This window comes from Urtica dioica, chromosome 5, assembly GCF_054948205.1.
Source record: "Urtica dioica subsp. dioica isolate 48M chromosome 5, U.dioica_male_clone48M_v1_H2, whole genome shotgun sequence".
NCBI classification, from domain to species: Eukaryota; Viridiplantae; Streptophyta; class Magnoliopsida; order Rosales; family Urticaceae; genus Urtica; species Urtica dioica.
The window spans coordinates 42,272,766-42,292,995 of NC_142760.1; the positions used below are offsets into that span (position 1 = coordinate 42,272,766).

General features: G+C 36.8%; 2 protein-coding genes across 3 annotated transcripts; one reads left to right on the top strand and one right to left on the bottom strand.

The window, feature by feature from the left end:
- The first annotated feature begins 8,690 nt into the window (after positions 1 to 8,690).
- LOC149398682 (Calcium-dependent lipid-binding (CaLB domain) family protein) lies at positions 8,691 to 11,595 on the top strand. 2 transcript variants are annotated; one of them, XM_089615181.1, is made up of 3 exons: positions 8,691 to 9,036; positions 10,048 to 10,678; positions 10,768 to 11,595. In XM_089615181.1, exons 2-3 carry the CDS (start codon positions 10,095 to 10,097, stop codon positions 11,348 to 11,350), a joined length of 1,167 nt encoding a protein of 388 aa, XP_089471307.1. In that variant the 5' UTR covers positions 8,691 to 9,036; positions 10,048 to 10,094; the 3' UTR covers positions 11,351 to 11,595. The 2 variants fall into 2 exon arrangements, with proteins under 2 accessions (XP_089471307.1, XP_089471308.1); XM_089615182.1 differs by lacking the exon at positions 8,691 to 9,036 and adding an exon at positions 9,227 to 9,399.
- Positions 11,596 to 11,915: 320 nt separating this feature from the next.
- LOC149398683 (tornado 1) lies at positions 11,916 to 18,438 on the bottom strand. Its single transcript, XM_089615265.1, has 4 exons — positions 16,735 to 18,438; positions 14,345 to 15,594; positions 13,330 to 14,262; positions 11,916 to 12,627 (listed from the first exon to the last, which is right to left on the bottom strand). Exons 1-4 carry the CDS (start codon positions 18,260 to 18,262, stop codon positions 12,190 to 12,192), a joined length of 4,149 nt encoding a protein of 1,382 aa, XP_089471391.1. The 5' UTR covers positions 18,263 to 18,438; the 3' UTR covers positions 11,916 to 12,189.
- Between the last annotated feature and the right edge of the window lie 1,792 nt (positions 18,439 to 20,230).

Genomic DNA, 20,230 nt, shown 5'->3' on the forward strand with positions numbered 1-20,230 from the left:
TGGTTAAAGTTGCTCATTCCAAAGTTAATACATTTTTCTAAAGCAAAATTATAAATTCATATCGGCATTCTATCGATCCCTAACGCCCAAATGAACACCCCCAACGCATGAAATATCGACCTGAGTGTAAGTACACTCGATCAGACGCTTTAGGAAAACTATTGTTAGGTAAAATCTCTTGCTATGTCATTAAGGATTGTGAACAAAAACTTCGACAAGCGTGGAAATTCTTGCAAATGATGGACTCGAAATCGACGAACAAACATGAACACAAACCAACGCAAACGTACAAAGATTTTTACCCATGTTCGATCAAAGTGATCTACTCCTGCTTTTTCCACTATATCAGAATCGATTACAGTATTACACAATCAACAAGGTGTTTCTTGTTCTATGAATCACTCCAATTGATCGATTTGAGAACTCAATCAATTCCTCTCCGATTCACTCGTGTTTTCCAGCCTAATCTACGTGTTTCCCAATTTCCCAAAGCTGATTATGAAAATGTTACCGTTACGTAGCGTATAGAACCTGCCTTTTTATAAACACGAGGCATATATAACAATTCTATTTACAGAATGCCACTATAACGTTTAAAAATATAAAACAGAAATTCATTGTACAACACTCGAGAGTTTGAAACCAAATCTTCACAAGGATCTATCAAAAGGCCATTAATTTTTAAACTTAGACCAAAAATTCCAAAATTGCAACTCCATAATCCCATCATACCTCAAAGACTACCTCTAACTCACAATCAAATCGGGTGGTCGATAATGTCCTTGACCAGATTACGTCGACACGATCAACATCATATGAATTGAAGAACATCAAATATGTATTAAGTTTGTTTGCTAAAGACTATGTCATTTTGATTCCTTGGCGCTTATAGAGAAATCGTTCATATTCTTATGGGCGCCATCTAGGAAAGTAGGTCCGATTCGGGTACATTAAAACCAAATTTTTTGCATCTAAGTGAACTCATTATCTCAAATCCCTCACATTAATCTTTATAGGTTCAACGTTGGAAATCATTGTACAAAAAACCAATTGCTTAACCATCTCAGAGAAGTCCGTGATGTCAAATTTCCAAGTATAATATAGGGATTATTCTAAAAGTATGAGTAATTGAAAGTATAAATTCTCATTTTATCCATTAGCAAAGCTTTGTTCCATTTTTATGACTAAATTGTCATGAAATACAGTTTTTTATAATATTTGTCATTAAATACAACTCTTCATGACATATGTTGGCATAAAAGGTAGAAAAAATAAAAAATACCTTTTATTTTATTATAATTTTAGAAAACTCTCCAATAACATAATCCTTGTGCGAAAGACCAATTTCTTTCCTTGAAGTAAAAAGGGTACCGATTACTTGATCAAGCCGTGAAAGCCTCCATTGATGAACATATGAATATTATTTAATTAACTTCATAGTGGAAAATCTATTAAAGTTGACAAGACATACTCTTTAAGTGCATAACTAGTCCAAAATCCAAATGCAGTTTGATAATCTTACCACTCACTTTTGCTTCATTCAATTAGCAAAGGTATGATTTAAAAATAAATATAAACATAAATTTGTCACTGAGCATACCCTAAAAAGCTGGAATGTTATGATGTTAATTCAAATTGAAAAGAGAAAATGAAATTCATTCTTCAGAGTGAAGAGTGTTGGATTAGGTATGTCATTTAGACTTGCAACTAGCACTCAAAAGTCAAATAAAGGAACAAATTAAATAAAGGAGATCATGATAGTAATAGTGACATAATTTTCAAAACCCTCGTCTTTATTTAATTAGTCATGATCAAGGGTTTAATTGGACACTATAATTCCAAAGATTTTCATGACATTGATTTGGAGACATGTCACTTTAATAATTTTTCTTTCCTATCTACTCTTTTTAAATACATTTTGATTTTCAATGTGAACGAAAAACAAAGTACACCACTAATAGGCGTCTTTTTCCACAGTATATATATATATATATATATATATATATATATATATATATATATATTAAATACATTTTATTTTCAATGTGAACGAAAAACAAAGTACACCACTAATAGACGTCTTTTTTCCACAGTATATATATACCTATGATATGAACACTCCAAAAAGTACACATGTACACTTTAATTTGGCCAAAAATTTTACCTAAAAATATCTCACCTGTATTTGATTGGCACAAAGTGGTTTAAAATTAGGAGTTTGGTGAAACTAATAAATATGTTTTTGATGGATACAAGGAAGGCAAGTTAATTAATAGTTTTTTTCCTTTGTAATTTTCTTGAAAGAAAAACAAGATCCACTATAAGTGAGTTTTCAACAAACCAATCCATTGTCTTGTAGACTTAGAACCTAGTTTAGTGGTGGAATTATCGCTATCTTTTAAGTTCTATGGCTTATCTACCAAATGAATAAAATACGTCAATTGCGGGTGAAAATTTTGGAGAATGTATAATGGTGTGATTATTATTATTAATTTTACAAAAAATTGGCTACGTAAGCCACATAAACTATAGGAATTGTAAATTAGCCAACCTTTGGTAAATAATTTGTAAATAGCCAACTTGCATACGTGGTAGCTTATTAACTGCCTAAAATATATGTTTGGTTGTGTTAAATAAGACTTTTATTAATTTGTTAATAAGTTTACTTGGTTATTTACAAGAAATTAACCAAATGTGGGCTATATCTCAATCCACTATATCCGTGTGGCTATATAACTTAATAACCCTTAATTTTTTTTTTCCTAGAATAATATCTTGAAGCTTTCTATTAGATAATGGAAAAATAAATACCTAAAAATACAAACATCCTACATTTTTCAAAAAAAAGAAGCGATCTTTAAAGTAACAATGATTCACACTTAGAATCAAGTGATAGCATAACGTGTGTGAATTTTCGGCAAACGGAAGATATATCACACTAAACTTCGAGCAGCTAAATGGCTTTTTCCAATTACCCTCCGAGGTGTGCTCGAGGACCTCCACCCGTGGAGAAAGACATTCAAATACATGTACCCCAAAATTTCAACTGAAAATCCGAGATCAAAATCTGAAAGATGGCTAATCCATCTTCAGGACACAAAAATCATAATAACAATGTGGACCGTTCAACCAGACCTGAACATATTAAATTCAAGAGGCACCTTAGACTAAGTAAAACATCAACGAAAATAAAAACCATTACAACCAAATTCAGAAAACAAAATAGACCACTAATATTAAAACTAAAAATAAAATCATCTGTAAAACACCATCCACAAGAGCAAGCAACGACAACTACCAGAGCAAAGAAGGTGTGCGGAAAATCAGAGCATGGAGCTGCGAGCACCAAGGAAGACGGGGAGAGGGGACGGCCACGGCGGCGCTGTCGAGAGAGTCAGGAGAGAAGACGATATGCGCGGCGAGTGTGAGTCTCGTTCCGAAGAAGGGGCCAGTGAACCAAGACTCCATTAGTCTGACTCAACCGGCTAAGATATCGCCGAGATTGACAAAAATGAAGAACAGCGCACTTCGTCGGAGCGGGAAGGGTAAGGGCGAAATCGAGCAGAGGCGAAGTTAACATGCCTAATCCAATATATCTATCCGAAAAGGGAAAAAGGAAAATATTTTAAGGGCAAAAGACAATTATAAGAGAAGTGAATAAAGTTTGCCAATCCCTATCATGAAAAACATGAGTGACTCTTTAAAAGCCAAAGGGTACCTTGATAAATTGGGAGAGAAATTAAATATATAAAGAAAATAAAAAGCAAAAATAAAAGACCGTTGGTTGTAAGTTGTAACTAAGCAAAAGTCTACTTTGAATGTATTCTAAGTTTTCAAAAAGATGGTTGTAAATCATTTAAGTGACTTATTCCCCCTCCATAAAGCATTTGAGATTAAATATAAAAGACCCCACCACAATTATTTAGTTCATAATTTTGTTGCAACTTGTTATCGGAATTTCAAAATTAGCAAAATTGGCATTATAAATGTGCTCTAGAATCCTTTTGTTACAAAAAAACAAAAATATATATACATATATATATATATATAATTTTTGGAGGAAAAAAGAAGAAGAAATTAGAAGCAATTTTACTCTTATTTCATGGTATATTTTATATTTTATTAACTTTTTTGGGTAGTAAAGTGAGAATCATCAAAGTCATTCATCATTTGCTTTTGGGCATCTTGATTAGTCTAGCATATTCACTTTTGCAAATTTTATCTCCCCTTCATTTTTTGTTTCTTATTTGTCATCAATGGCCAAGAAAAAGAAGAACAAAAAGTTTATATATACGTGGAAGTCACATGCAAAATTTGAATAATTTAATTTTCTATTTTCCATTTGTCATCTTTGTTTTTTCATAAGAAATATATACATATTTTATGTTATCCAACTTCAAATCAAACAACCTATTTGCCTTGAAAGTCCTATTATTATTCTCTCTTGTTGAAAAAGGTCTTATTTATTATCTTCCTCCCATTGCTTGCCTAAGTAATTCAATCCCTAAGGCAGCTAAAAAAACACCAACTTCTTTGTCCTTTTCTTCCCACTTTGTATCTATTTAATAAAGTCCAATAATTTGGCTTTCTTCGTTGTTTAAGGACATTTTAACTTTGCTTTCTTTTTGTGTTACTAACGGTTTGTTTTTTTTTTTTTTTTATTCTTTTTCATTTTATAAAAATTGGATAAAAATAAACAACGGTCGTAAAAAATAAGATAAAAAAGTTCAATTTTGTAACTAGATAGTCAATACTTGGCGGTGGAACCGAGTTATTAAAAATAAAAATATATCATGAAAAACCTAAAGATTCACGGCTCTCTTTAAAAGAGAGAGCAAAATATATATCATCTCCGAGTATGATTACATACCCAATATAAAAAAAGAATTTCTTAGCTAGAAAATATTCATGGGCATGGCTCAAAAACACCAACTTGTACGTTATTAAATTAAATTAATATAGTAACTACGTGGACCACGCTAGAAATGCTGTGCAACAATGCCAGGCTCAATTATTAGTGTTTATTATACAATAAACCTACCATACATCCTATATTATACTTATTGTTTACATTAATATAGATTAATATCGCTGAGTCTTGGGACGAGACAAGAAACACAAACATACAATTTTTGTGCGTGTTGAAGTGTAATTTTCAAATCTTCTAAGTCATATTGAGAAGGAAAAAACAGATGGGAAAATCATTATATTTTATGAGATTATCTAACATGCTAAAAGAACTTACCGTCCATTTAACCTCGGAATTCATAAATTTCGCGAGAGAGTCTCTTGTGTTTGAATAATTTCTTATCGCTGGTCACATTGGTATAATTTTCTCTAAAAATATCGATTACATGATTCATCAAATTTATATACTTTCTCTCTTCTAAAGATGTGTTTTTTCATTTTATATTCATAATTATTAATTAGCTCTCAGTCTTCTCCAATAACTCATATATAAATTCCTACATAGATAATAAAAAAAAACCCGCTTCCAATTTTCATCCAGAAGCTGACACGTAACTTCGTCAAACGGCGACATGTGACAACTTTTATTTGTTTTTTTTACGAAATATTTTTTTAGTGTTTTTTTCCCCTCTCTTTTCTACATTTTTTACGATCTCTATCACTCTACGCGCACGAGCGTGTTTCTAAAACTAGTAGATACATATACATATACATATATATATATATATATATATCTTATTCAGTGCGACGCTCTTATTCGATTTTTTTTATATGTACCGAGTGATTCCATTTACCGGCTTGACAATATTTAGGGTTCCTTTTACATTTATCATCGTATAAACTTTTAGTCCGATATTTTCATTTTAGTAAAAAAAAAAACTTGTTTGAGTTTTTATTTTTATATTAGTATCATCCGGTACTATTTATAGAAGAATGAGATCCCTTTTTACTAGAAGAACAATTAAGCTCTTTGAACTTTGAAGCAACATGTCCATTTACTCTAAATACGTGTCACTTGATGATAGAGACACTACTTCATTATTTTTATACAATACATATTATGTTCTTAATTAGATTACACCTCAATCTTCAGTGCATTGACTGCAATTTACTCTATGTTTCATGACAATTGTATGAAGTAAAAAGAAGAAGACAAAAATATCATAATTGGTTTGGTGAAATATGTTATATATAATCTGTTTTTATCGTCAACTCGTGTAATATAAACACTATAATGTTTAAAAAATTGGTATGTCTGCAAATAAAATAATAGTCACACGAAAATTATGTATAGAAAATGTTAAAATTGTAGCATTACGGATTACCGCTATACCATCAATTTTATTGTTTGATAAAAAGTCAGATTACAGAGAGAGAGAGAGAGAGAGAGAGAGAGAGAGAGAGAGAGAGAGAGAGAGAGAGAGAGAGAGAGAGAGAGAGAGAGAGAGATGTTGGGCCCACAAGAGCACAAAAGCGTGTTCTGATTGGTCCATCTCTTTCCGCGTGGGACGGTGAACCTGCAAATGCAGCCATATATATGTAAACAAACATAATCTTTTTCTTTCTTTCTAAAATTAATTATAACGAGTTATTTTATGATTTCCCCCCCTGAATTACCGAGATAAAAAAAAACATTAGTTACAGATTATCTATTAAGTCGAGTAAATAAAAAAGAAGATTATTCACTAGGATATTATATAGTCTTTGGGAGTGATCATGCTGTCTCGGTATAAGAAAAGGAAAGAACTAAAATACAAAATTGAAATAAATCAATCTTGAGAGAAAGATATCAATGGTTTATATTTTTCAAAGTAAAACTAGGCGACGATACGAGTATACCACAATTAAGTTCACTTTCTAAGTCATAATTTTTAAATCAAATTTTTTTTCTAGTAAAATATAAATAATTCAGTACTTTTTTTTTTTGTATAAAGAGATTATCAAAAGTATATATTAATAAAAGCCAAAGCTTAAATTACAAAAATAACGCAAAAAAAAAAAAAAATACAATAAGAAAATGAAAAGTAGACCACAAACAATTATAAATAAAATAATTGAAATTTTAAATTAGAAAAAAATGAATTTTTTTATTGATAGTGTCAATTAATTTGTATGTATAAATAATTTATCGGTGTAAGAAAATTGATGACACATCAACTATTTCTCTTATTTATTAATTCGAATTGATTATTTAGCTCTGAATTCAAACGGTATAAAAAAATTTAGCATAAACTTTTACATTTATTAATGATTCATAGTAAAAAAAAAATAATAAAAAAATTCCGTCAATACAGGTATATATTATATATTTTTTAGAAAAATTTATGTAACTTTATTTTGAACAACAAATTTTGTTTTTAACTCTATCTTACCTACTATAGTTTTATTATAAAAAAAAAAAAAAAAATTCACACACACCATCACCATCAATTTATTTTTTTTTAAATCAAAATTTATTTTAAAATTAGATCATTTCCGAACTCCTTTATTTTTACGTCTTACCTTTTTTCTATTTTCCAATACGACCTCATTGTCGCTTTTTTATACAATTATGGAAGTATTAATTACAATTTTTTTTTCAAAGTTTTATAAATAATAAGAATTTTGTTTCAAATTTCATGTCAAATTTTTTTTCCTTGATTTGTTTTCAATAACTTAAAATCCGCAAATCAATTACTCTATCCATGTTTTCTGTTATTTATTAGCATTCAAATGTAATACTAACTTTTTGCCACTTTTCATGTCTTTAGCTGTTTCTCTTTTCTTCAACTTTAAATCAGCTTATCATCCACATTTTATGTTATTTTTATCTAAACTTTGAATGAAATACTAACTCTTTTTAATTTTTATTCAATTTTGGTAACCGTTTCACATCTTGAACCCGGATATAATCGCTTCAAAGCTAGATAGATGCCACAAAGTTGCGACCACTACATTCTCAGCATCATCGATGCATCAATTCCAAAATCTTCAAGTAGCATCGGTGTCGGAGGCTTTTTCGCAACTGCTCTGGTTTGGTAATATAGCTGCCTTGGTTAAAAGTCTTTCGGACAAATTCAGAATCAAAGAAGCTGAAGCTCTCGCTCTCCGCCTCGACTTATCATGGGCTTTGAAAAGTGTTTTCGCCTATACACTTTGTGGAATCAGATGCTAAGACGGTGATTCAAGCTATCGAGAAACACTCTATTTTCAAAATGAGTTTGGTTCTATTTTGTCGGATGTATCTAGTTTATTATCTAATTTTCCCGTTTGGTTATGTTTTCCAAACCTGTTTTCTGTTTTTTTATTCTAAATTCTAAAAAACATGTTTGCTTGTAGTATTTAGAAAACAAATTTAGAATCATGTTTCTTTTTCTTTGAAATTTGTTTAGAAAACAGAAAACAATGAAAAATGTGTTTAATGGAAAACATAACCAAACAACATTTAAAATATTCTGAAACATAATTCTAAATCTGTTTCATAAATTTAAAAATTAGAATCAGAAAACATAATTTAAAAAAAAAAACGAGTTTAGAAAACTAAATCAAACGGTCCGATAGTGACTCATAATTTAGCCACTTAAGCTATTTTCCACTTAAGCTATTTTCATAAATTATATGCTCATTTGGTTGGAAGATACTTCTTTTTCGATAGAGCCTATAATTAATAAAAGAAAATATTGTAATTAATAATAGATTTTATTTCTAAAAAAAAAAAAGGTATATATATTATATGTATATATACACTCATAAACACCTACACAACGAGAGAGACTTTCCGACAAGCTTCAACACACGCATCTGAAAATTTGCCCCTTTCCTCTTCATAATCAGTTTGTTTATTGTTCTTTCCTTTTTGTCCCCACACACACACAAATACATACATACATATATATATATATGTATACATATATATACACAAATTCGCAGTGTTCAAGGCACACAAAATAAAAGAAAAGAAAGAGAAAAAGTAAAGCAGCGTTCGCTTCTAACAGTCTCTCGATTGACGAAACTGGGAATTTCTTTCTTCATCGCCGACAGATCTTGGCTTTGAGCCACTGATTCCTCTCCCAACTTTGACTTTTTCAGGTACAAAGCGACAAAATAGAAAGATGTGATAAGAATTGCTAGCGATAAAGAAAGGGAATTTTAATCGGGATTTGTTTTTCAGATATTATTTTATTTTTTTTTCTTTTTGTATTTTGTTTTTTAATTTCCTTGGATTCCGGGTATAGTGTTTCTGTGCCGAGCCTGAAACTAAAAATAAAGTTTGTCGCTTTATTGGAATCTGTAAACAATCTGTGGCTTCACTTGAATTTGGGTCTTCATTTGCTTTAGGTCTTTTGGGTTTTTGAAGGAAATTCACTCCAAATAAATCTATACTTTTTTAGAAAATTAATTTCAGTTATTCTTTCTTCTAGCTCACCTGGGTTCTTATCTCAGTTGAATTTGGTAAGTGTTTAATTTTTTCTTTAACTGGCGTGTTGATGTGAAAAAGTGCTTTTGAGAGTTCAAAATTCTGTCAATATCAGCTCATTCTTCTTATTTTTGGGTAATTAAGCTTCCGAGAGTTTGTTTGTTGAATCTAGTTCATGTTATGCTCCAGACACATTTGTGGATTTAGCTTCTAAATTTGTTTTTTTTCCTCCTTTTGTTAAAAAAAATTATCTCAGCTCTTCAATCTATTTTAGTGTGAATTTTTTTCCCCAAAATTCTTATTACATACTTCCAATTATTACTTGAAAGATTTATAAAATCTTTTAAGCTGTCTCTAGATTTGGTTCTCAGGGAAGAACAATCAACAAAACAAGCTCTTACATTTTTGTAGACTTTTTTTATATAGCCATTTCTTCAATATGGTACACTCTTGGAAAGTCATTGAAAACAAAATACTAGTCTTTGCTTAGAGCTCTCTCTCTCTCTCTCTCTCTCTCTCTCTCTCTCTCTCTCTCTCTCTCTCTTGCATATTAACCAAAGTTTTCAACTTGGTGTCACTTTCAGAAAACCCTCTTCAAGCCTTTCCCAACAAACAAAGCCTTTTAATTTTCCACCAGAGAAAAATCTTACCATCATCTTTTTTTTTTTCTGTTTTTTTTGCAGGTTTCTCACAAGATTCAAAAGGGCTGTTCTTGAATTTGTTGTCCCTCATGGACTCACCACAATCAGTGATCTCTCCACAGAAAACCTCCCAAACCAACAAGCCCAATGGGAACCACAACAACAATGTCACCAATAAAGACAAGAGCTTTATCGGTGCCCTAGAAGTTCACATCCACTCGGCGAGAGAGATTCTCAACATCTGCATATACCACAAACAAGACGTGTACGCCAAGCTATCCCTCACCGACGACCCCGAAAACTCGGTGAACTCGACGATCATCAACGGCGGCGGCCAAAACCCGGTCTTCAACGACACGGTCCGGCTCAACGTGGCCCGAGCCGAGACCTCGCTGAAGTGCGAGATCTGGATGATGAGCCGCGTCCGAAACTACCTCGAGGACCAACTCCTCGGCTTCGCTTTGGTTCCTCTGTCCGAGGTTTTGCTCAACGACGGGAAGCTCGAGAGGAAAGAGTTCACTCTCTCCTCGACCGACCTCTTTCACTCTCCGTCGGGCTTCGTTCAGCTCTCGATCGAATATTCCGGCGCCAAACCCGCCGTGGTGGTCACCGATCTCACGAGGGAGGACTCAGAGATCTCCGAGGCATTGTCCTCCCCGAACGAGCTCGACAGGTAAAATAGCTAAAGGTTTAACCTTTTTGGATGGTTAGCCGTATAAAACAGTTAAAGGTTTAACCTTTTTTGCACACTTTTGTTGATAGGATCGAATTTCCCGACCCGAAGATCGTGAACGAGGACGAGATCATGGTCTCCGAGTACATGCTCGGAAACCCGTGTACTAGCCTCGATACGAACTCGGACGCTGGTAACGACAATGGGGTCGAAGAGAGCGCCGAGACTGTCGAGGCTCACACTCAAAAGCCCGATTCTCCGGCGAGCGTGGATGGTGGTGGCGGCGTAGGAGCTTCGTTGGCCTCGGACTCTTCTTCGTCCGAGGAAGCGAAAGAGAAGGGCGATAAAAGCGAGGGCGAGTCTGCGATGGTGGCTAAGAAGTCTCCGGCGATGGAGATAGAGCCGCCGCCGGAGAATAAGGTGGTTCAGCAGGACATAGTTGACATGTACATGAAGAGTATGCAACAATTCACGGAGTCGTTGGCGAAGATGAAGCTTCCGTTGGACATCATCGACACCACCGCCGCGGGGTCGCCGGCGAATACGAACTCGAGCTCGTCTCCGGCGGCGGCGGCGAGCTCGGCGGCGGATAGTAGTTCGGGCTCGGATCCGAAGGCGGGTCAGACTCCGAAGAGCAACCGGGTTTTCTATGGAAGCAGGGCTTTCTTTTGAGCCATTTCTCCTTCTTCTTGTTGTGAGTTGTGACTGAGCTTCAAAAAACTTATTGAGATTAAGACAAGGAAAAAAAAAAAAAAAAAGTGACTTGCTTAGAAGGGTTTTAGTAGAAGAAAATGGAAGACTAATGGTAGTGTTTTTTTTTTTTTAATGTTTTTTAAGTTTGCTTAATTTTCTCTAATAATAACGGTTGTCATGTTAGTGTTGTAATTTTCCTTTTGCAGTTGAGACTTTTTTTTTTCCTTTCTTTCTTCCTTGCTTAGATTATGATGTTGATGATTATGACATGAAGATTAAAACTCTCTCTATATATTTATAGTACTTTGATTACATATTATATGAGATGATCATGAACTGGTTGGCTTGGACTTAAAAGGGTTTCTCCTTTTCTTTGTTGAAATAAATAATTGCTACCCAAAAAAAAAAAGTCTAAACTAATTATATACATAATCATGTGAATGACGGTTTTGGTCCCACATTCACGTGGTGACCAATTCAACAGGATCGTGATAAAAAGAGGAAAGAAAATCACATGAAATCATTAGGTCTCTTACATTATATCATGATGTAATGTCACTCATGTAGGCCTTTAATTTTATTGTCTATTTTCTTTTTCATAATTTATTAGTAATTCGTTTAATTACTAATATATAATTATGGACAACCGGAACGGAACCGAAATTTTGTTCCAGTACTGTTTACGAAATTGGAAATTTTCAAACCGAAAAATCCCGTTCCATTAAACCCTCGAATTCCGGTTTGGCCCGAATGCCCGAGATTACTAATATATCTACCAAATTTTATTTTGTTTTGTTTGCCTTGCATCACAAGTCAACTCAAATAGGCACTTCAACAACTTCATGAGCCCTCAAGCTCAAATGCCTAGCACAAACCCAAGCCACGTGGCCCGTGTCCGTATACCGAACCCTAAAGAGCCCGAACTTCTCGGAGATGTCTTTCCCGGTCGAGCACCGCCTCTCCCGGAGAAAGTCGGCCACCCATTGCTTCGCGGGCCCGTGTTCTTGTTGGACATCCCGTCCCCGAGACCTTTGTCCCGCCACGGCGGCCGCCCCCGCGATCCCGGCCCCGGCAGCGGCGGCCCCGAAAAGGAGGGGCGAGCCCGAGCGCGCGAGATGGGCCACTTCTCGGCCCAAATCGGGAATCATCTCTCCCATCCCCGCCGCGAGGTGGGCCCCGATTTTCAACGCGAAAGTCACGAGCGTCATGAACTTCGACATGTACGGAGCCAGGCTCTTCACGGCCACGTTGTCGATCTGAAAAGAAAAAAAAAATGTGTGATAAGAAAAAAAAATAGAATATGAAAATGAAAAATACATAGGGATCATAGAATATATGATGAGAAAAATAGAATACGAAAGTTTTAAATAGTATTTTTTTAAAGGGTGACGTAGCTAAGTAGCCAATTCAAAGTTATGAATTTGTAAAATAGTCAAGGTTTGTCTTAACATAATGAAATAGCCAAAATGTGCAGCAATCTGGTTTAAAAAAAAAATTTGACTCAAAGATTAATTTTTTTGAAAGTGATAAATTGTTTATAATAATCGTAAAAAATTTTAATCTTGGCTGTCAAATTTTTTTTGAAAACTTGCTGAAAAGTTGAAACTTTGACTATTTTGCTAATCAATAAGTTTCAAATGGTTATTTTGTATAATTTTTCTTTTTATAAATTTATTTTAGCGAGGCGGGGCGTAGAAGAAAAAAAAAATGATCCGAGGGGGGCATATTTAAAAAAAAAAATTATTTAATTTTAGTCTATATAGCAAAACAAAATGTACATAAGAAGTTGATGGAGGTGTAGATAACAGAAAATATACGTATAAAACCTGTTCGGTAATCTTTTATATCTATTTTTTATCCAACCAAGTGTCAAGTATATAATATGCATGTCAAAGTCATTTTAAGGAGATTTGTTATAAACTAAACTAGGCCTTCATTAAGAAAGTGAACGCGCTAACCTGCATAATCTCGCACCCCAATTGGTCCTCGACGACGTGCATTTCGCGTCGGAACTCGCACAACATGTGAAGCCTGAGAGCCCTCATTCCCGAGATCACGGTGGTCACGAGCCGGCGCGAGTAATTCTCGGTCCTCACGAAGAAAAACATGTTCGGGAGCTTCCTCTCCTCGATCTCGACATTGAAGTTCACCAAATAGTTCAATTTCCTCCCGAGCTCGGCCAAGAGCCGGTGCTCGTAGTACCTCAGCCCTTGGATCTCCTTCTTCACGTCTTTGATCTCTTGCTCGATGATCTTGAGCCTCTCGAGGACCACCTCTAGACCCTTTGCGATCCCGCCCAAGCTCGGATCCACTGTCGAGTCCGAGATCTCGCTTGACGCTTGTCCCTCCTCGGGTTGGACTTGTAGCTCGACCGCGAGGTTGTATAGATCGTGGTATCTCCCGTGCAAGACCTCGCGGATTTCCTCGTCCGATAAAAGGTCTCGGGCCAAATCGAATCCGGGTTTCAATACTATTTGGTGGCTCCCGGGGTCCACGACCTCGTCCCAAGTGTGTTGGTAGTCGTACATTCCCTCGGCCGGGACCGAGAGCATAGCGGATTTGAGGCGGTTCAACGGTACGGATTGAGTCTTTCGGTGCCTCGGGGGAGTTAGGTTTTTCACGCAATCGGGTCGGATCACGCCCTCGATTAGGGTTACCCCGTGGCCGCAGAGGGCGTGGATCGCCGGGATCACGAGTTGGTGGATGAATTTGAGCGTTTCCGAGACGTTTCTTGTCGAGCAAGAAAGGACGTCGATGTAGTAGCCGAGCTGTCCTCCGAGCTCAACCCTAATGTTCATCCCGTTTGTCGTGATGGAAATCAGGTTCTTCTCGAGGCTGTACGTGGCGCCGTGTTGGCTTCGCAAACCCGTGATTTTGTTGTGAAGATTTACCTGTGTAGAGAATCGGGGTCACGAGAATGGTTACTTGTTCAGAAAGTAACCGAAAAGATCGCGAGAGAATATCGAGGCTTACTTGTAATCTCGGGAAAAATCCGGGAGTGAGAAACACGTGGCTCGAATCATCACACTCGAGATGTCTTCCGACGAAGACACACTCGGCGCCGATCGATTCCCATCTTCGAACCCTTCCTCGTCCTTCTTCGAGCATTGACGGGATCAAGAGAAGAGAGTTCGGATCGTTCGGGTCTTGCTCGTAACAAACCTCCAATTTGAGCATCGTTTTAACGAGGTCGCTCGAGTCCAAGCTCTCGAGCACCTTCGACGAGCCCAACCCGGGAACGACGATCTGGCTGGTCAAACACCCTTTCAGAATCTTCTCGAGCTCTCTCTTGCTGACGAATCCACCTCCGGATCCGGAGCTTTGTCTCCGAGCCCCGAGCCTCATCAACTGCCCGAGAACTTCCCCGCAGAACCACTCGTGATCCAAGATCAAGAACCCGAGCTCGTCGAAGTAGATCACTTCCCCGATGTGGTGGAGACAAGTCGCGACGGCTTTTCTCCTCGACTCGACTCTCTCTCTGCTCTCGTCGTTCCTCGACCGAACCCTCAGCGGCTGAACCTTCTCTTGGCAGAGCTCGGAAAATTCCTTCCACTTCATGGCGGGCTTGTTCTGGTTCTCCGATCTCCATTCGGAAATCGCCCGAACCAGGTCGTCGCAGAGCTGGTAAACCCTAGGAACTCTCTGGAGGACCGTCTTGCTCGTCCTCCGGAGATGGTGGGTGAGCTGGCTCACCGAGGCCGACGACCGAGCGTCGACCGTGAACACGGTCGGGTAAAACTCGACGAAACCCTGAAACTTGCCGCGCAAGCTTTCTATCGCCTCGACCGAGCCCTGAATCTTTCTGTCGCTCTTGTCGACGTGAGTCAGGACTATCGTCACGCTCGGCAAAACGCACTGTTGGACCGCCCTCTTCGAGTTCGACACGATGAACCTGAGCCAGTATCGGAGGTCCTCCTCGATCTCCGCGGGGGTCTTGGGCTCGCGGTTGCTCGGCTTTCGGAAGAGGCTCGAGACTATGAAGAAGAAAGAAGCGCTGCCGTGGCCCGGGAACATGAGGTCGTGGAGAGCGTGGAATTCGTGCTGTCCCGCGAGGTTCCACATCGAGATCTTCGTGTTTTCGTCGTCTCGGAAAGTCTTGATCTTCATCCCGACCGGCCTCACGGCTTGCTCGACCGGGTTAACCATGGTTCGCACTTGGTCGATGTAAGGAAGCTTCGAGGCACTGAAGTTTTGGGATATGGAGTTGCATAGTGTAGACTTTCCTGAGGAAAAGAAAAAAAAAAAAAAAAAATTTATTATCTGGTCTTACCTTAGAAATGGGATGGAAATATTAGCTGGAAAAGTCACTTTCTTCAGACTTGTTTGTTAATTAAGTCTTCAGGCCTTTGCTTTCTCAATTTTTTGATTTTCTTAAACTGATTCATCTTTCTTTCAAAATGAGAAAGAACAAAAAAAAGCAAGGAAGAAAAATCTGTATTTGAAATGTGTTTAGCCGGAAGAGATTAAAATCTTAAACGTTGCCAGCGTTAAAATGATATCTACTTTTCTATGTTCAAGTAAATGATTTGATAGATATGTAGACACTTGTAAAAGTAGTAAAATTGTCAAAAAAAATATATGAAATTGCATTATCTGTTTTTTTTTTTTTTTTTTAAAGTTCAAAAAAGTGACAGCCTTTTCTTCAGGCTTTTTTGTTGTGACACTGGAATTTATACTTTAGTCTTACCTAGTGTTGTTGAATACATAATATCAGATTGAAAAAATGACCATTTTTTACACTTTAAGTAGTTTCTTTCTCAGTACTTCAGTTTTCTTAAGCTGATTCATCTTACTTTCATAATGAGAAAGAAAGAAAAATAAAAGAAGAAACTAAAATCTTAAACGTTGCAGATTTAAAAGGATATCTACCTTTCTATGTTCAAGTAAATGATTTGATAGATATGTAGACACTTGTATAATTTTTCAAAAGATTAACTATAATATAAAACACTTCAAAAAGTACTAAAAATTTCCATATATATGATAGTTGCATTATCTGGTTTTCACTTAAAAGTTCAGAAAGTTAATGCTTTTTCTTCAGGCTTGTTTGTTGTAACAGAATTTCATAGTTAAGTAGTCTTCTTAGCTTGATAGTGGAATCAACCAATGAATGAATATATCAGAATTTCATAGTTTTCTCTCTGATGAGAGAGTGACCAATTTTAATGCACTAATTAAAAAGCTTTTTCTTTTCCATGTGTTTTATTTGCTCAAATTGAAACAAGTTCATGCTTACATTGAAATATCTTAAAACCTTACAGCTTCAAATGTTATGCATCTTTTTTTTTATGTTCAAGTAATATTTTCAAGATATTAACCAACCATCAAGTAAAAAAAAAAAAAGTCATAAAATAAAAATTTACCTGCATATTCTTGGCCACAGAGAAAAACCCTGCAACTCTTTGGAACCATCAAAGCCATGTCCTTGAGAGCCAGAGATGAGTCCAAAGACTCACTCTCTTCACTTTTCCCATTTTGCCCCAACCTTCGAAGAATCCGCTCGGCCTCTCCCGAGCCCTGCAACGCCGTTCCCTCCAAATCGATCTCCTCCAAAAATGGGTTCACACTCAAAGCCTCCATTATCGCCTCCGAAACCGCCTCTCCACGAACGCCCTTACACCGTTTCAGAGACAAGCCCTTCAGCGAAGCGTTCCTTTTCAAACCCTCGAAGATCTTAACGAAATCTCGAGGACCGAGGCTCTCGTCGTCGTGAATCCCGAACCGTGTCACGGTCTCGTTTGTGGTCAAGAATTGGAGGATCGCCGACAAGCCGTCTCTCCCGATTTTGCTCCTCGGACCGCCGATCGTTAAGGCTTTGAGAGTCGTGTTGGCTTGGAATTGGAGCGCCGAGAATCGGCTCAACGGGCATAGCAAGTGCTCGGTCCCGACTCCGTCGAACCGGTTTCCGTCGAGAGTTAGGCTCTCCAAACCCCGGTTCTTGAATAGCCCCGCGGCTAAGTACACGGCTGCCTTGTTTTTCAAGCAAGCTTTCGAGAGCGTCACTTCTCTTAGGGTTTGGTTCTGCTCCAAGACCGACATGAACTCTTTGGCCCACCGGGAATTCAGCCGGACTCCGGTCATGTCGAGCGATCTCGCGGTGGAGTTGAGGCCGAGAGAGCAAGCGAGCCTCGAGATTCCGTCGGCGCGGTAGATTCTTAGGGTTCCGTTCTCGGGGAAGAACTCGACCACCTTCGACAAGGTCTTGTTGATCCGATCTCCGCGGGTCGAACTCCAAATGTGGACCTCCGTGGACCGATTCCGAGCCAAGACCGCCGAGATCAACGGAGAAGCGACGACGTAGCTCGAATCGAAGACCGACAAGAGCTTGAGGCTCGAATTCACCTCGATCGTCCTCGAGAGCTCCTCGGACCCTCTCGTCCCGATCGAGTCCTCCCAAATCTCGAGCTCTTCGAGCGTCTCGTTCTCTCTCAGCGACGAAGCCAAGAGCTCGGCTCCCACGTGGCCGATCGCGGATTCGGAGAATACGACCCCTCTGACTTCTCTGTTTCTCTTCAAGGCCTCGGAGAGCTCAACCATGCACTCTCTGCTCAGCTTGTTTCTCCTGAAAACCAGTTGCTTGGGGCACAAGTCACCGTCCAGTAGAGCCCCGAGGGCTTCCATTTCCCGCGATTCCCATTCGGCTCGGTGGAACTCGAGGTTCTCGAGGCGGGATTTGAGCGACGTCGAGAGAGCCGAGAGAAGCTCGGCGAGCTTCGAGGAATCCTCTCTCGAGACGTTGATGGTCATCGAATTCTCGGTCTCTTGGTGGCAGTTTGAAGATGGCTGGGAATGGTGAAAAGAGACGTTGTGGAGGATCAACGTCTCTGATCTCAAGGCCACTAGAAGCCATTGGAGATCTCTCACAAGGGATTGGCTTGTTGAAGAAGCCATTGTTTTAGCTTCACATTTAGTGAAAGAACTCTCTCTCTCTCTCTCTCTCTCAAGTGATTCAATATGACAAAGAAAAGGCTTTTCAGAAAAAGGAAAAAAGAAAAGGGTGTGAGTTGTTCCAAATTGCAACTTTAGGGTTGTGAATATGATGTTTTTTTAAGAGAAAGAAAGAAAGAAAGAAAGAAATCACTGTCACTCATGTGGGTTATATTCTCTGCTTCTTTGAGAAGGAAATATGTTCATACCTTTCTTTGTTGCAGCAATATGAGTTTTTATGGTTTTTTTTTTTTTTTTTTTGAAATATGGTGATTTGAAATTTGAAATCTTCTCAGATATTTTCTTCTTTGGTTTCACACTCGTTGTACTATTCTGTAAGAACTGAATCACCATGGAAAGAGAAATCTCGATGATTGAATTTTGTTTTTATTTTTTATTTATGTTCTTATGGGGTTTGATGAGAGATTATTAGATGGCCTACATTGTTGACATTTGGGGTACACAAAAGTGATTTTTTTTTTAATTTTTTATTTCTTGTGTTATTTCTTGTTTTCCTTTCTTTGCTTCCCCATTTAGGCAGAATAAATATGAGAATCCGATAAAGTAGACAAAAAAAAAGAAAAAGAAAAAAAAGAGACAGATTTAAGAGTAATATAGAATGTGTTGGACAAATTACCTTTTTTTTTTTACGATGAAAGTAAATATATCACAATATAATTATTTTTTTAAAATTTTAAGACTCACGTCATCACTCATCACTGGGATTTAGAATTTTTTTTTTTCCAGTGACAACACATCACACTCTTCTTTTTTTAGAGGATCACAATTATTGCGGTAAATTTGAACTCTATTCGGAGACAAGCGCTACAAAAAATAGTGACATCGGACTTTTTGTGCAGCTTTCTAAAGATAGCTAAGATATAAATGAAGAAGAAAGAAAATAAAAAATATATATATAAATTAACTCATTGATTGTTCTAAAAAAAAATTAACTCATTGAAATAAAATTTTGAGTTTGATATATTACTCAATATAAAAAAATGGATTTTATACATTAGACCTTTACACGATATGAAATCTTTTCCATTTTAACCGTAGCTTTTGTAAGATATACGGTGGGAGATTTGAGGAATAATCCTTCAACTAATACATGATACTATTACTATGATACAAAATATTTATCATTCCATACATTCTCCACTATAAAATAGTTTATTAATATTTGCGTGTCATTAAGGAAAACAACCAAGTTTTGCCTACTCAACAACGGCATGAATTCCTCAGTGTACGAGAACATAGGACCCACATTAATGTGACATAATTATTATTATTTTTTGTGTGTAAATTGTTAAAGTATGTATTTACTATTAGTGTAATTAAGAGATATTATTGCCGTAATTTAATAAAAATTAAGATTTCGAAGCATAGGTAGGTATGTGCTGGCCTCAACAAATTGGACCGTCCTATCTTTATCCTTTAACATTTGGATGATAAATAGCTCTAGTGCTCTACTTTCTAGCTCTATTGGTGAGGATTAAATTATGATTAAAAAAAAAGGCTAAGAAAGATTACTAAAAGAACTTTTTATCCAAATTAAACGGTCCTAACTAATTGTTATTTAATTTAATCACAAAATTAAGCATTCCTTTTTGACGTGTGTCCCAAGAAGTGGTCAAGATTTTCATTCCACCATTACTTCATTAATGCCCATGTTCTTGATTTCTTAATATGCTAAGCTTAACCTTCCATATCATTGTCCTTACTCCTTTGTATGTGTGTCATATATATATAGGTCCGGCGGCTATATAGCCCAATAAAACTTAAGTTTTTGCAAAATAGTCATAGTTTGTCAACTATAAGCAAACTAGTCCAAGTAAGATTAATCTAGGCTGGATTAAATTTAATCCCAACGAACTATAAAGATAAAATGTAAGTTTTATGAAGGCTGAATTAAAATTAATCGAGACAGGA

Coding starts and splice junctions, on each gene's coding strand:
- LOC149398682 (XM_089615181.1), top strand. CDS start 10,095: ATGGACTCACCACAATCAGTGATCTCTCCACAGAAAACCTCCCAAACC. Junction 10,679..10,767: donor TCCCCGAACGAGCTCGACAG/GTAAAATAGCTA, acceptor TTTTGTTGATAG/GATCGAATTTCCCGACCCGA.
- LOC149398683 (XM_089615265.1), bottom strand. CDS start 18,262: ATGGCTTCTTCAACAAGCCAATCCCTTGTGAGAGATCTCCAATGGCTT. Junction 14,263..14,344: donor GATTTTTCCCGAGATTACAA/GTAAGCCTCGAT, acceptor TTCTCTACACAG/GTAAATCTTCACAACAAAAT. Junction 12,628..13,329: donor TGGGGTGCGAGATTATGCAG/GTTAGCGCGTTC, acceptor TTTTCTTTTCAG/ATCGACAACGTGGCCGTGAA.